Raw genomic sequence first — 18108 nt, 5'->3', positions numbered from 1 at the left:
TGGCCACAGAGGTGTTAAACAGAGAAGCAATTTCTATCGATCCTCGAGACTTGCAGGAGAACGTGAGGAGAATTGTGCATATTATGTTTATAAAATAATATTCCCAAATGAAACAAATGAAAATTGATTCTCAAGAAAATGCAGATAGTAAGAATGCAAATACATGTTCATCATGAAAACTTCATGACTTTTTCTCTTCCTTTTACAGTCTTTGTTTATCCATTACCAAAACTGAATTTGGGCATAGTATTTTATCAAAAAGCTTGTGCATTTTTATACAAGCCCTTTAACATCTAGTGGTTCCCCTAAAACTTTGATGTCCTGAAAAATCTAATTATTACTGGTAACTTTAAAAGATCACAGTAATTTATTTTTGTCAAATGTGACTAAAGATTAATGGATACAATCAGGAATAATTTGGTAAAAACATATCAAATGCAGAGAAAGCAAAATTTGTTGTTAAGTGAAGCATCAAATATAATAAAAGAGCAAATTCCATGAATGAACAGCAACAATGCACAATTCATTAACCAAATGCCCACGATTATTTCACACTTCAGAAGGCTACTGATATGATCAGAAATTGTAGTAAAAGGATAAATATGGGTTAACTTCAACATCTCTATACATTTTAATTACAAATGCTACCTCCAGAGGGCTACCAACCAGCATAATAAAAGAAATACAAACTAAGGTTTATCTATCCTTTTTATAAATCATAGCTCCATATATATAAAATAAGACATACAGCCACTTATTTTAAAAGACAGCAATCAATATGCCAAGAGATATTACAAGTACATTGTTTTCTTAGCTGTTACTAAATGTAAGTATTAAAAATCTGGTCAACATTCTGGCTCTGGAAACACTTATCTTTTCAAAATTACCATCATCACTATCATCACCCACAGTCATTTGCCAACATCCTGATTAATATCCTTTACTGCCCAGAGGAAAAATGTGCTTGTTCAGCAAACAGTAATAAACTATAAGCTCCTTGAAGGGCAAGGACACAGATATTAGTCTTTATATTTATTCTCAGAGCTGGCTCAGCTGTTGACTCAAAAACAGTATAGTTTTAAACAACAAAACAAAACAAAACAAAACAAAACAAAACAAAAATTGGGAACGACCTAAAGAATAATTAACAAGAACACCTTTGGGGTGAATTTTTCAGCCATTGAAAAGAATAAACACCATATACATGCAAAGATTGGTTAAATATACTGTCATTTGAAAGTAACACACTGCAAAATAATGACTGCAGTGGGATCTTGCTTGTGTTTTTAAAAAGATACAAATCTAGAAAATGCACAAAAGCAAGCATCAGTGAGACATTCCGAAAGGGGAGAAGGAATAAAAGCCACTTAATCAGTGTCGCCTTATTGCTGTTGTACTCAGGGTTCTGCAACCCACCCTACCTCTCTGGGTTTCCAACTCTGCTTACTTCCCCTCTCCCTACCAGTCCTAGGTTTCCACTGAAACAATTTCTTGCCTTCACAGAATCATTTCTCATTTTCTCCTTCAATCATTGACACCCAGTCAGTTCTCAATTTGGGATTCTACCCTATTGTGTATTTCCTCTGTCCCAACTCTAAGCAACACTGCGCGCAAGCGCGCGCGCACACACGCGCGCACACACGTATCCTTTTTTAACCAGAGCAAAGTAGCCCCTACTCCTATCACATTCTCTAAACTTTTTCTACATCCAAGTCCCCTACTCTTATTCATAAGGAAGACATCTCACTTCATTTTTGAGTGTTTAAGAATAGCTTTTCATAGAAAATAAACTAACAGTCCCCAAAGGGGCAAGGGTGGAGGAAGGATAAATTATGAGTTTGAGATTAGCATATATAAACTACTATATATATAAAATAGGTAAACAACAACAAAGTCCTACTGTATATCACAGGAACCATATTCAATATCTTGTAATAAACTATAACGGAAAAGATCTGAAAAAGAATACATATGTGTATAGACTATATAATATACACATACATATAACTGAATCACTTTGCTGTACACCAGAAACTAACACATTATAAATCAAGTATACTTCAGTTAAAAAAACCTGGTTCTTCACAGTCACATAAACTTGTATCTTAGAATCTTTACATTTTGTTTCTGTCTCTGAGAAACTTCTCTTACTATCCTGCCGAAGCTAAGATACACCTTTGATAGCCTATGCCTTGTATTTTCCCAAGATCTTGTTCCACATGCGGCCTTTACTATTTACATATTAAAGTTCTCCTCTGAGTCTACAGATATTCAGATTGCTCCTATCTTTAAAAAGAAAGAAAAAAACCATTCTTGCACACATTGCCTCCCTTCCTCACTCCTACTACACTAGCAAGTTCCGTCCTTCCGTCCTTTCTCCTTTATTTGTCTCTAGATCTCTTAAAAGTTCATACCCATGCCTGCCTCTTCCCTACTGCCTAACCCTTCCTCATCACTAACACTCTTGGGTGTCCCAAAGTGGTCTCTTCAGGGAAGTCCAAAGGCCTTCCCCTGGCATTCCAGGCCCAGGCCTGCCTTTCCGCTCTGCTCTCGTCTTCCCTGCACAGCCTGAACCACGGGCTGTTTCTCACACACACTGCCTTCACGCTGTTCCTCCTGCATGTTCCCTCAGATTGGCACACTTTCAACAAGCAGTGTTTGCCTCTTAAAATTCACCTATGCTGAACAGCAGCTTGCTTTCTCCAGACCATTCTACGTAGAGGCGACAATGCCCCCAAACCTTCTGAAAGGCACATATTCCCTGTAAGGTAACTCAGTCCAAACAAGCAAGCACTGCAGCACTGGGAGCACCTAAGGGTGCTGCCTGGATCAACCATCCTTGTACCTCACGTAGTGCCTTGAATACTGCCATGCATAAAACAGGCACTCAGAGGATATTTGTTGAAATGAAATAAAAAGAATTGCTATATACTTCAGTACGTAGCATGAACATAACTGGAGACACCAAGAAATATGTTTTTCTGAATCCTACTGGAGAAATGATCTTGGACACAGAAAACTGTCATCTGGTAAATTCTAACCCTTGGGGTAGTCCCAGGACAACTGAGGCCGTCCCAAACAAGACCTCCCATTAGAATTGGACTATATCCTCTTTTTCCATCTCTTTCCCAGGCCTCTAGGTGAGAAAGTGGAATTCAAATACCTTGAGGGAACGTCATCTATTCTCTCCACCTGCTATAGTATGTCCAAGATAATCCAGCTCAAATTATAAACCATGGAAGGAGAGAGAAGTACATAAAAATTCTCTACAAGTTTACTAGGCAACAGAATAGATTCCAGTACTTATACTGTGAATTTACCATCTTTGGAAGTGACAAAAAAGACCAAGGCTATGAAGTCTACACAGATCAAAATTTAAGTGGGGGTCCTATGCAATCATAGTAAATCTAGGGTGCTTTTTTATTGTGTGTGCCTAATCTCACAAAATTTATTTCATTTCTGTAGACTAAGTTTTACCAGGTGTGTAAGGTAACTAAGTCTAGGGCAGGTGTAGTAGTAACTTAATCTGAGAAAAATTATTCCATGTGATAAATTATTACCATTGAGTATGAAACTGCAATGAATATTGAACCTTACATAGTAACTAAAATAATCCAGAGTCAAAATTCCTTGCAGCAGTACCCAGCTCACCTCGACATATCTAAGAACCACAAAGGATAATTTCTCTAGGAAAATTGGTTCTAAAAGTCTTTTGCCTTTATGTTAATAATGGCAGCTATAATATTATCTATAATTTACTGAGTTTCTACTTCATGTGACAAGCACTGTTTTGAATCCTCTTCATGACCACACATTTAATCCTCACAACAGTCATTAACAGAAAGTATTTTTCCCTTATTTGAAACATGAGGAAGAAGGGAGGGCATAGCTCAGTGGTAGAGCACATGCTTAGCATGCAAGAGGTCCTGGGTTCAATCCCCAGTACCTCCATTAAAAAAAAGAAATTAATAAATAAACCTAATTACCTCCCCTCCAAAAATCAAAAATTAAAAAAATTTTTAAAAAGAGGAAAAAAATAAAGATGAGGAACCTTAGAGAAATTAAGTAATCTGCTCGAGTGTGTGTGTGTGTGTGTGTGTGTGTGTGTGTATACAGGTACATGTATACATCTGATAAAGCAGCTGAGCCAGGATATGTACCCAGATTTTGATTCCAAACTCCACACTAATAACCACAGGCAAAAGAAACAAATCAATAAAGATAGCATATGTAAATGTAAGAGCACTGGTGTTCCATACTAAAATATTTTTCTTTATATGTCCTGTTTCCATTTCGAAAGAACTTGTCAGCATGTTTTCCCTAAAGCTTTCTAATAGAGTGACACAACTATAGATTAGTCTTTTCCAGTATGTAGTCACATAAACTGGAGTCTCCCAAACTGTATTCCATACTTCATTGGAAGAGATGATTTTAAGAGATACAGAAACAAAAAGAATTATTTTAAGAGATTAATTCATTTTAATAAATCTTTCTACCCTTCACTGACATAAATGTGATTTTAAATGATACATAAACATTTTTATTTCATATAAATGCACTTTACTATGTATTAGAAAAAAATTAACCAGAACACCAAATCAATGAATTCAAGGAATATAAATTGTCCTTTTAAATAAACTCATTTCAGTGTGAAAACCAAGTTATATTTAATTTTAAAATTCCACAAGTACCTATATTTTTAAAATAAGAAGGTGCTCCAGAGGATGGAAAATTAAGAAATGCAACAGAAATGTGACTTTAGCAGCAGAGAATGCACATTGTGTGTTTATATCAGGCAGGACAGATGAAACCTTTATCTGTGTTCCATCTACCACACCAGGACTAACCTCTGGTGACCGCGTCTAGGGCACAGCCACTTCCTGTTGCTCCTCCTCCAATGACAAGGATGTCGAATTCAGATGTGTTTTTCAAAGTCAGTATCTGAGCTTCTCTGGAAGGAGGCTCCCTGTTAACAGGTTCTGACACGTAATCTGCTGCTTCAACAAAGGCCAGGTTCACCTGAGGTAAGAGGAGACCATTTTCAGTTGTTTGTCTGGCATACCAATGTAATCAGTTTTACAATATACCTAAAGAAGAGATTTGTAACAGAGATAAGGAATACCAAAGCTAGACCATAGTCCATAGTCCACTTGGAGTTATAGAATCAAGTGCCTTGAAGGAAAAAAAAAAGGTCCTTAAAATTTTGTGGGGTTTTTTTTTTTTTCATGAATCATAACTATTTATCCATGGAACACCTGGTTTCAGATTCAATATCTCAACTGCTTGTTCTGGTTTCACATACAGCCAAGTTCAATTGCTTCCCACACTGTACAGCAATTCCCAAATATCTTGTTTAAGACAATTTATAGGAGAACATAAGGAAATGTTTTAGTAGCAGTCATTTATTCAGATAACAACTAGAAGTGTGGAAAGGAGGAGGAAAAAGCACTCTACGCCTTTCTGCAATTTCTTAAAAGTATATGTTTTCATTTCTTAATTCCCCTGACAAAAGTATATTCTAGAGTTTGGGGATCTATAAGGTTAATCAGTACAACATTTTTGATCCATCTCCTACAGTAATGGAAATAAAAGAAGAAATAAGCAAATGAAACCTAACTAAACTTAAAAGCTTTTGCACAGCAGAAGAAACCATAAACAAAACAGAGACAACTTACAGAATGGGAGAAAATATCTGCAAACAATGCACCCGACGAGGGATTAATTTCCAAATATACAAACAGCTCATACAGCTTAGTGTCAAAAAACCCCAAATAACCCAATCAAAAAATGGGCAGAAAACCTAAATAGACATTTCTCCAAAGAAGACATACAGATGGTCAACAGGCCCAAGAAAAAATGCTCAAAAACACTTATTAGGGAAATGTAAATCAAAACTACAATGAGGTATCACTTCACACTGGTCAAAATGGCTATCATTAAAAAGTCTACAAATAAATGCTGAAGAGGCTGTGGAGAAAAAGGAACCCTCCCACATTGTTGGTGGGAATGTAAATTGGTGTAGCCACTATGGAGAACACAATAGAGGTTTCTTAAAAATCTAAAAGTAGACATACCATATGATCCAGCAATCCCACTCCTGGGCATATATCCAGAAAAAAACTCTAATTCAAAAAGACATGCACCTCAGTGTTCACAGCAGCAGTATTTACAATATTGAAATATGGAAGTAACCTAAATATTGATCTCTGTGTGTGGGTATGTGCGTGTGTGCATATACCACATATATACAATGGAATATTACTCAGCCATAAAAAAGAATGAAATAATGCCATTTGCGGCAACATAGATAGAACTAGACATTATTACATTATGTGAACTAAATTAGAGAAAGACAAATATCATATGATATCACTTATATGTGGAATCTGAAAAAAAAATGATACAAATGAACTTATTTACAAACCGGAACAGACTCACAGACATAGAAAAAAAATTATAATTACCAAAAGGGAAAGGGTTGGTGGTGAGGGATAAATTAGGAGTTTGGGATTAATACATATACACTACTATATATAAAATAGATAAATGAGGACCTACTGTATAGCACAGGAAACTATATTCAATATTCAATATCTTGTAATAACCTATACTGGAAAAGAATCTGAAAAAGAATCCATATATACATTTATATGTATAACTGAATCACTTTGCTATACACCTGAAATTAATACAACATCGTAAATCAACTGTACTTCAATAACAAAAGACAAAAAGAATGTTCAACAGAAGTTATTATTCAGTTTAATAATCAACGATGGCCAATGGGAATAATATTATGTAAAGATTTTAGTCAGAGGCTTCCTTATTAAGTGTTTTAACATAAAATGATAGATTTTACATATTTAATATCCACTATTTTCAATTTGTGAAAGCTTTAACAATAATACACTTACAGCTAGCCCTAGTCTCCCTAAAGGAAAATGACCTTCCCTATTTCTAGTTCTTTTATGAGAATCTAACTTATCATCCTAAGTTAAAAATGATGCTAGTCTTAAAAAAAAAAAAAGTACTTGCCAGAAGTCAGAGCTAAAAGCCTTGAAAATGGCCTAAGTATTTATTTTTTCTCCAAAATGCTAATACTAGGTATGTTCAGCCTATTGAACAGCACTGGCCACCACTGCTTTAGTAGTTATCCATGACCTGTGACCTCTGTTTCCTTTTCTCTGAATCACAGCATCAGCACAACCCGTTAGGGCAGCGTTCTTCCCACTCTCTGCAGGGGCCACCAACAAAGCTCTGAACCACAAGGCCAAGACTGTTCCAGAAAAGGGGATCTTAGCCCTGGCCCAGAGGTTGTTCTGATAAGTGAATTTGTATTGACTTAAATAAAATAGGCCAAATTGCTCCTTACAATTGTATTTAATTATTATCAGGTCAATTGGATTTCTATAAAAATAAATCTAGGAGCCACAGAGTACACTGAAGGAAGCTGGATTAGAATTGGAGGGTCCTGGCTTAGGTCTCAGCACTTGCGTTTACCAGTAATGTGACTTTTGATTCATCATCTCTCTGGGCCTTGGTTTCTTCATTTGCAGCACAGGATTAAACCCCTGTGATGTCTCTGTCTCTACACCTCCAAGTTACCTGCAGTCTGAATGGAATACGAAAGTTGTTGGCAAACTGTTAAGTACCACCTAAGAGCTGTTATTACTACTAAATCCTTTGATTCCTGAATAGCACATAACAGGGAACTTTCAAAACATATTTTACTAAGTTTCACAAAAACAAAAGGTTATAATAAGGTACCATAATCTTTTAGGCTATTAATTCAGATGCCAAGACACAAAAAAATCTTATTCTTCCTTATATAATTCCTCCTAATTGCCTGCTAAGAACCATCTCCCCAAGTTCACATTTACATGCATTTAAAGTAACAAGCTAAATAAATGTGACTGGCTAAGGGCTGTGAAGAAGATAACACCTTTCAGTCAGGGTCTTTGTCTTCTATCATCTAAGAAGAATAAACACACACACACACACACACACACACACACACACACACACACACACACAGAGCAAATACATATGAGAACAAATGCCAGAATAGAGGAAAAAAAGCACCAGGCTATGACCATTCAGATTAGAGAGGGAGAGTCTTTCCTTTGAGGGTTTCAACTGGGCCATGACAGATGGGCAAGGCTTGGACAGGAGACTGACAAGTGACTAAACTGCCAGAGCATTTTCACACATCCAAAGAATTGTGCTGACATTTGCTGCTTGGTAAGTTGTCTAGAAATAGTTGGAAAATAACTGTAAGGACTGTACTACAACAGAGTCCCTTAGAACCTGATAATACGAAAAGCCCCCTTTCTACTGTGCTGACAGGGCATAACGATGAATATTAAACTCAGCTGGATCTCTTCTTCAGCAAGTCCGCTAGATCTGGTGGGCATTTCTCGTGCCTTGTGTGTATCTCTCTACTGACCACGCTGCTTCTCCTGTCTGCATCATCTGCCTCAACCTTCTCACTGGTCCGCTCCAACCTGTCTCATCTGAACAAACACTAAAAAATGTCCTTACATATGTTTCTAACAATCAGCCTAAAAATTCTTGAAAGAACTGTATACCCTTGCTTTTTTTTTACTGCCTCCCTTCCTATTCACTCCTCAACTCACTTTAATATGATTTTCTCATACACAGCAACATTAGCACCACCACCCCTGACCAGTGTCCACTATGCTGATACATCCAATCAGCACATTTCATCCCTCATTTTAGTCATCAACTCAGCACACAAGTGACTTTTCATTCACCTCAGCATCTGGAGGACGACTGTCTGAAATGCTCTCTCTCCAACCTCCTGAACCCACTCTCTACTAGTTTCCCTTGGGTGTCTGTCTACTGCCCATCATTAAACACTGAGGGTCTCCTTGGGTCTGTCCCATTCACTTTCCTCAGATCACTAAAAAGCCTCCCTAGGGAGTCTCATCTACCTCCATGTCATCAGCTATCTTTACACCTCACTGACTTTCAATTGTGTTCCCCTTCTCCAGAACCCTGGTATCAAACTACCTACTTGGCACCTCCGTTTGGATGCCTCACATCTCTGTCAGACTGTACTGATGACTTTATCTCCCTGAATCTTTTTCCCTGTCAGTTTTCCTTAGCTCAGTAAAGGCACTACTATATATCTAATCACTTGTGCCACTCTCTTAAGTCCCACATCTGATTGGTCACTGAGTTCTATAAACTCCACCTCCTAAAAAATTCTCACATCTAAGTCATGTCATCTTCACTGCCCCCTTTCAAGTCAAGGTGTCTTCCCTTTCCCCTAACTAAAATGATATCCTCCTACAGGTCTTCACACACTTACCTTTCCTTCTTTCAAGTCATTCTCCAGACTGCAGCTGGGGTAAACATTTCAAACCCCAAATAATGTCATTTCCATGTGTAAAACCCTTCAAGAGCTTTCAACTTAATATAGGTTGAAGGTAAACATCTTTATTCTGATTTCTGAGATTCTTCATAGTTTTTCAGAGTAGCTTAAATTTAACAAAGAAAAAAAGGACAATACCAAGTGCTGGGAATGATACCACACAATTGGAACTCTCTTACATTGCTGATGGAAATGCAAAATAACACAACTATTCTGGAAAACAATTTGAGTTCCTAATAAAGGTAAACATACATTTACCATACAACCCTTCCTTAGGTTAGTTTACTCAAGAGAAATCAAAGCCTGTGTTCACACAAAAACCTGTAAGCAAATGTTTACAGTGGCTTTATTTATAACTGCCAAAAACTAGTTAAAAATTCAAACATCCTTCAACTGGTGAATGACTAAACTAACTCTGGTGCATCTATGCACTGGAATAATAATTGGCAATAAAGAGAACAAACTACTGATAGTCACAACAAAATGAATGGATCTGAAAAGCATTATGCTAAGTCACAGGTTGACAAATTATGATTTTCCACCCAAATCTGGCTGCTACCTGTTTTAATAAACAGAGTTTTATTGGAACACGGCCACACTCAATCATTCATGCACAGAGCATGACTGCAATAGTAGAGTCGGGTAGTTGCAACAGAGAAGATACAGCCTGCAAGCCTCTGACTTGTACTACCCGGCCCTTGCCAATCCCTGTGCCAAGTGAAAGAAGCGAGACTCAGAAGTCTACACAGGGCGTGATTCCATTTACATGACGTGCCATAAAAGCAAAAGTACAGGGTCAGAAAACAGATCAGTGACAGTCAAGAGTTTGGGGATGGGGAGGGGAGGGGAGGATTGACTATAGGAAGTATCAGAGCTTTTGAGGACGATAGAAATGTTCTGTATCTTGACTGTGGTGGTGGTTACATGACTGTCTGCACTTGTTAAAACTCACAGAACTGTATATTATAAAGGGTGAATTTTGCTGCATGTAAATTACACCCCAAATTATACCTCAATAAACTTGACTTTACAAACAATGAGTAAATTATGTACACAGCAATTATTTGCCAGGCATTACTATGAAGGTTTTACTTTTTTCACTCATTTAATCCTCACAATAACTTGAGCTAGGAACTATCATGATCTCCATTTTACAGAAGAGGTAACGGAGACACATGAGTGAAGTATCTGGTGCATGACTGTGCGGCTGGTGCACGGCGGAGCTGGGAACTGAACCTACACAGCCTGGCGACAGACGAAGTTTTGCACTGCTGCACCATACTGATTCTACGTATGATTTGAGAAAAAACAAAGAAACAGACTAAATACTTATCACAGGATGAGATATCACCAGTTGCCAAACGCAGAAAGTTTTTGTTTGTTTGGTATGGTTCTGTTGTGGAGGTTCTGTTGAACAGTTCTTCCAAAAAACTTTTTTAAAATATACGGCACGATTGAGGATAATTTATTTAATTTCTGACACTACATTTAAAGTAACATTTTATTTTTGTTTATTTTTTTCATAAAAGCTGGAAAGTGTTGCAACTGAGAAGCTAAGCACCAAGTTTATTTTAGAGGCAATAAACACAGCCTAAAGCCCTCCTTATAATTATGAAAAGAGATAGACTCATTTGGGCTTCATATGGCTTTGAGTCGCAAAAACACATCTGCACTCTACCTTCCCTAGAATATGTTGATTGAGGGGAAATAAAGAAAAGCAGCAGGAATAACATGGCAGTGGTAAGTAACAGCACGCTGAAAAGAGGCCTTAGTGCTCCTAATCTTCCCAGACCCGCCCTTTCCTCACCCTCCTTCTCCCTAAGGCAGTTTGACTGAACAGGGATCTGGGAGACAGGCTCCTCTAGAGGACTGATCCAGAGATTCTGGGAGAAGCTTTGGAAAGGCACGTGCCCTACGTCACCTGAGAAGACACCTGACCCACCACCGCAATTCCTCATTCAATCAATTTGTAGTGGAGGCCCCTCAAGGATTCTACAGACTGGAGGACAAAATAAAAACATAAAAAGGAAATTAAAATATTGTTTTACAGGTAGATTTCAGATAGAGAAGAAGCTGAAAGAGCCATGGGAGGCATCCCTGGGTCCAGACCTGAGAAGGTTTCCTGGAAATCAAAGCTAAATCAGGTCAAGAAAGGTATTAGCTGGGTGACAACACCAGGAAAGGAAGTAGGAACAGCATGTACTAAAAACAGAAGTCATCGTAGGAACTGGTCAGCACATTACTTTCTTTAAAACATGAGTTACACATCCAATATTTTAAAATTGTTCTCTGTATCTGTGAGTCTGTTTTGTTACATTTGCTCATTTGTTTTTTTAGATTTCAAATGTAAGTGAAAATACACAGTATTTGTCCTTCTCTGTTTGACTCATGTCACTTAGCATAGTACCCTCCAGGTCTATCCATGTTGTCGCAAATGGCAAGATTTCACTCTTCTTTTATGGTTAGTATTTCATTGCATACATATACCACATCTTTATCTATTCATATGTCCATGGACACTTAGATTGCTTCCATGTCTTGGGTATTGTAAATAATGTGGCAGTGAACATCAGGGTGCATGTATCTTTTTGAATTAGTGTTTTCATTTTCTTCCAATAAATAACCAGGTTGCCACAGGGGAGGGAGGAGGCAGTGGGAGAAACAGTGAAGGGAATTAAGAGGTACAAACTACCAGTTATAAAATAAATAGGTCACAGGGATGTAATGTACACCACAGGGAATGCAGTCATTAATACCATAATAACTTTGTACAGCACGTAATCTATAAACATATCAAATCGCTGTGTTGTACGCCTGAAACGAATGTAATACTGCAAGTCAACTATACTTCAATTAAAGAAAAATAATATAAATAAATGAATAAATCACAGAAATTGCTATATTTCACATGAAAATCAGGATTACTATCTGAGATCAACTTGCTGAAACTGAACAGCAGCTGCTGCCCATAGGCAGGGCTTGTGCATCCTCGTTGGCCCAGGATCCCACTCACTGGCTTCACACTTGGATCGTTTCAGTCTGGCCCCATAAGCATACAGGTTTGCCAACCCTGGTCTAAAGACAGGACAAGCCCAGCACAACCAGATTCAGGATCTATTACCTAATTCAGCCACTGAAGTCAGAAGAAAGGAGAGCCCAAGACACAAAGCAAACCACTTTGTTGTGTCTAGCACAAGTCCAAGTGCAGCCTCCAAACAAAAAATTCTTGTCTTGGTAGAATTAGGAGACTGTCTAACATTTAATATTACTTTGATGTTGTTACTCCTGATTATATTTAATTCTGTGGGGAAGTAGGTTTTTTTTTTTAACTTGTAAGTATATTTTCCTCTACATTTTAAAAAGAAAATTCCTCTAGCATTCTGATAGTGAACATACGGCTTCTCTCAAGAGATTAGCTCCTAGAACACCTACATAGAACTGAAGCCAAGTTCATAATCTTTGAGACTTTACATTCCAGAGAACAGAACAAGATTCAGAATGTGATCAGTTTTACTACGTCTGTACACCATTAGACTTGCAAATTAGAAAAAAAATTCCTAGACATTTGCAACTTCGGGTGAGATCGAAAACAAGATCTAATAATTAGTGTCTATTTCTGAAAGATGTGCATATTTAAAGACCACAGGCAATTAAAAACCAGGTTGTCCTGTAATCATGTAGAGTAATAATTGGAGTATAAAACAAGGTTTCATGCAAATCACTTCTTACTGCAACTATCACACTCTCTCTCACATGTTGTGTGATTCAATCAGATATTGACAATGGAACCATTAGATTTAAGGGAAATTGCTTCATGTTATGTTGTCACTGAAAAATACTATATTTGTATATTCCTGGAAGGAAATGCAACAAGGATCTCCTTACAATGAATCTTAAGATGATTTACTGACCTTTCACCTCCTGGATCACTTTGTGATTCTGAACAGTGTATGTACAGGACAGTAAACAACGTTTCTCAAAGTAAACATGCTGGATGAGGGACTCATGATTATTCCGTACGAAAACAGTTGCTAATGGATGGACTGTCATCTCCACTGGGGAGCAGATAAGAGAAAACAGGACAAGTCCATCCTTCTAGGGCAGCTGAGAAAAGAGTTCTAGTTTATCTCGAAGGTGCTTTCCAGCTTTGAAGTGGCTATGATTTCTTTGAGTAATCACAGAGAAGCTCTTCTAATAGCAATCGCAATATAGCTAAATCATTAAGTTATAAAACTTTTTTATAACTGAAAAATAAGGAAAACCCTTTGGCTCTGTCTGAATCTACTTCAAATAAAATCACATCACTACAGGATCTGAGGTTTGAGGGATATGTTTGACCAACTTTCAAATAAATATTTTAGAGACATAGACTATGTGTTTGGAGGTGTCTAAGTTTGATATTGTTCTTTAGTTCCACTCTGTGTGCTGAAAATGAAAGGATCTGGGAAGGGAGCCTGAGAGCAGGGAGGGCAGCGAGGGAAGAAGAGCTGCCCACACACTAAGAAGTCAGGTTCCTCGGGTCTCACACTGACCACGGAAGGGAGGCATCCTTTGACTAGTGAGGAATCTGAGTTTTGTTATTCCTCAGGCAAGTAACTAAGAGAATCAGAATCTGATCTGATCACACCCAGGTGTGACTCCAAATCACATGTCTGCTAGGTCATCTTCCCCTATCCGTGTGCGTTACCTAGGGCCCTAGATCCACCAGCCTCGCTGGCACCAGCAATGCAGGGAGCTGCTGGCGGCAGCCAGTGTAATGCAGAGTCTCAGAACCTGTCTCGCGCATGGCCAGCCACTCTGGGCAGTGACACGCATAGTTCCATGAAACAGCACTTTTCCTTAAAAACCTCCCTAACGCACACACTTGGAAGTGGATACAGAAATGAACCGGGGCTCCCTCTTCCCCCATCCCTGTCAGGTGAATAAAATGCTGACCCAATGAGCCAAAGAACCATTTCTAAGCTTTACAATCCAGATGGCCTTTAGCTACATTTTAATTTTATGTCCAAAATAGTTTTGGATCAAATTTGTGATGCACACTTTCCTTTTCTCTGTGAATTATTTCATCAAATATGCACATATTTATAATTTTTCTAGTTTATACACACAAGCATATAATTGGATCTCAGAACTTCTTTGTTGAAAAATCACAAATTTCGAAATAAAGCAAGCAGGTAAAACTAACATCACTCAACAACTTGATTTCTTAATTTCAAATCTCTTAATTTGCAAAACTCTACCAATGGGAGGCCTACCTAGCATCGACAAAATTTAACTGTTAAGCTGGAAGATGGGGAGAGGGAAGCTAACAAACTTTTCCCAAAGCATTTATGGAAAGTTTCCTCAGGCCCACAATATCCCTAAAAAGTTTCTTAAAGAGGCCTTGAAATGGATAAATAGTTGAAAGTGAAATGCAAAGTCAAATTGAAATGAATGTCAACGTTGCTCAGTTAGCAACAGCCTAGAAGCTCACCAGCTGTCAACGCTAATCATAGCTCAGTTGTTGACTCACTGTGTGACCTATCGCAGTACAGTTAACCTCGTGGATTTTGTATGCCAGCAATAAAATAGCATCACAAACTCCTCGAAGGCCTGATATGAGTTATAACTCAAAGATATTGCCATGGCCCCACTTTGGGAGCTAAGTGTTAAATAAAAACCAAAATTATAAGAAAGATGATAGGATGCACTTCAAAGAACATTTCCAGCTCTGTCTGCACCATTTTAGTCCTTTAATGAAACATGCCTCTGAGAAACGGTTAACTATATAAAGTTAGTTAAGAATAGTTTCAACTAGACTTATCAAAAATAGTGTATTCAGAGTCCTCATCAGGCTTTAGATATCAGACACAGCCCCAACGTATTTAGTTGTGTTTCTAAGAGAAAAAGAGTTCTTCCAGGAATCTATACACAGGGTTCTAAACGAGAGAAGAAAATGAATCTTTGGCATAAACTCTTAACAAAACTCTCATCCCCCACCCCAAAAAACCCAGCTCATTTGTCAACTGATTAGGAACTAAAGTCAGGACACAGATGTAATGGCTGGATGCATAACAAAAGCTTTTCTCTGCTTCCAGAGACCACCACTGGATTACATTTCCCACTCTCCCTTACAGTTGGCTTATAATGAGCTGGCGGGTCAACAGACCCTATAAATGTGGCAGAGCCACTAGAATAAAGGGACATAGGTCCCTGAATGACTGCAAGAAACAATCCTCCACCTACCCACATTGAACTGCAACATGAGCAAGAAAGAAACCTTCATTGTGATAAGCCACCGAGCTTTGGGAGCAGCTTATCATACCAGTTAGTTTACCCCAGTTAACACACAAATAGGGGATACATTTAGCATTATAATTCAAATTTCTCTACTTTGTATACCATCCATATGTGGTTCAGACTCTCCATCTGATGGGACAGGCTCCACCATTTATAGAAAAATAAGTCCCTAGAGATAAAGCTCCAAAAGAAGAGACAAATGCAAGCCCCACCAAACCACGGTGCAGAGACACTGCTACCTCCATGTTTGACATACTGCAGATGCTGATGGCTCGTTAAGCAGGCGGGTGAACAGAGAAGCCTACTATCCAACCACTAGCCTTCCTCCTAAATATGCATTCTTCACATGGTATCTAACACTATAGTTCCTACCGAAACACTGAAATCAACAAAAATGAAGACTGTTTAAGAACAGCTGCTGTAACAGTACTTCGAAAGATTTTTTTTAAGAGAAAGGCTGTTCATGAACCTATGAAAAATGCCTCTGGAGAGGGAAGGTTATTTACTCAGAGAGAACAAACAAGTCTGGTAGCCAGAATTGACTCATGAAGTTAAAAGCAATCTGGTAAGCATAAAGCAAATGTGTCACGTGATAATTTCAGCGACATCAGTGTTCAGGAAGATTTATACTGATTTCAAATCCACAGATACTCTTTAGTTAAGAACTGAGGTTAAATTCTTAAAGATGTTAAGCATGTTCAAAAAATAAATAGTTATAGTCAATCAAAGATACTATTGAAAAGTGATACTTACGTAGAATTTTAACATTTGAAATTTTCTCAATTGACATCATGTTCTAGATGCTATGCTTACAACTTTAAGTATAATTTTTAAAAAATGAATGCTTTCAGTTTTACAACAAAACTGAGAGAAAGTTCCAGAGATTTCCCATATACCTTTTGCCCCTACATATGCATAGCCTCCCCCATAACCAACATCACTCACCAGAATGGCACATTTTCATGAAAGATGAACCTACACTGATACATCATAATCACACAAAGTCAGCAGTTTACTTAAGTGTTCACTCTTGGCATTGTACATTCTATGGTTTGGGAGAAATGCCTAATGACATGTATCCATCATTTTAGTATCACACAGAATATTTTCACTGTCCTAAACATGCTCTGTGCTCCTCCTTCATCTTCCTGCACACACCCTTGGCAAGCACTGATCTTTTTATTGTCTTCATAGTTTTGCCTTTTCTGGAGTGTCATATGGTTGGATTCATACAGTATGCAGCCTTTTCAGATCGGCTTCTTTCACTGAGTAATATGCATTTTAGATTTCTCCATGTCTTTCCATGGCTTGATGGCTCATTTCTTTTTAGTGCTGAATAATGTTCCATTGTCTGGATGGACCATAGTTTACTCATCCATTTACCTACTGAAGGCCATCTTGATTGCTTCCAAGTTTTGGCATTTATGAACAAAGCTGCTATAAATATCTGTGTGCAGATTTTTGTGTGGATATAAGTTTTCAACTCCTTTGGGTAAATATCAATGAGAGTGACTGCTGGATCACATGGCAAGAATATGTTTAGTTTTGTAAGAAACCACCAAACTGCCTTCCAAAGTCGCTATTACCATTTTGCATTCCCACCAACAATGAATGAGAGTTCCTGTTGATCCACATCCTCTCGTGATTTTGGCTGGTTGTGCTTACAGTTTTGATTTCTCTTTGATGGATATTTATCTTTACTTCAAGTTTCTCTAACCTCTACCAGTTTCTCTGGCCAGCAGTTAATATAAGCAGCATTATACCAATTAAAAGTTCAGTTATTGAAAGAAATCTGGAGTCATATCTTTCTTACTATGCCCAAGAAAGTTGTATCTATTTCACATTTTCCTATCCTATATCAGGGGAAGGGAAGAAGTACCACAGATACTAAAGACCTGCTATGTGTACTGTGATAATTGGCTTGTATATTCTGACTTAGTGCTTGGCAGGGGCAAAATGCCTGGGAGTAAAGTGACATTATCTTTAACCTTATGATAAAACTAGACTTCTGGAAACTTTCATAACCTGTGCACAATGACAAGCTCACCAAAACTCAGCCACACTTGTATAGCAGACACATTCAGGGACCTAAATATCTTTTCATTTGGGGGTCCATTAAAATAAACCCCAAAGTAGACCTTACTTTGACTAGATATAATCATTCTATTTTTTGCTGTCTCATCAATCTTATCTTTTGAATTTTAAGTCATTGATACTACCAATCAAAAGACCCTGGTTTATTAGAATAGCTTACAAATAATGTGTTGAGAGGGAGAGACTGAAATTAAACCAATGTCCTCAAAATTCATGTAGATTTTAACTACTCATGCATCCCTCTGCCTCTCATTCACTCATTAGCGTAAGTACTTTTCCTCCTCAGTTTTGATGACACTAAAAAAGGAAGTACACGTTTACGCAAAATTCAACTCACC

General features: G+C 37.8%; 1 protein-coding gene across 7 annotated transcripts in view; it reads right to left on the bottom strand.

Annotated features, from left to right (window-relative positions):
* The window catches only part of GPD2 (glycerol-3-phosphate dehydrogenase 2), a 193343-nt gene that overhangs the window by 78959 nt on the left and 96276 nt on the right, over positions 1–18108 (bottom strand). For all 7 annotated transcript variants that reach the window (XM_064484791.1, XM_031451426.2, XM_031451427.2 and 4 more), the window contains exon 3: positions 4848–5019. In XM_064484791.1, the coding sequence (XP_064340861.1) occupies positions 4848–5019 (172 nt within the window). The remainder of the gene's footprint in view (positions 1–4847; positions 5020–18108) is intronic.

Source organism: Camelus dromedarius, chromosome 4, assembly GCF_036321535.1.
Source record: "Camelus dromedarius isolate mCamDro1 chromosome 4, mCamDro1.pat, whole genome shotgun sequence".
Classification (NCBI taxonomy): Eukaryota; Metazoa; Chordata; class Mammalia; order Artiodactyla; family Camelidae; genus Camelus; species Camelus dromedarius.
The sequence above is the reverse complement of the archived record's forward strand: the minus strand, read 5'-3'. Positions and strand labels throughout refer to the sequence as shown.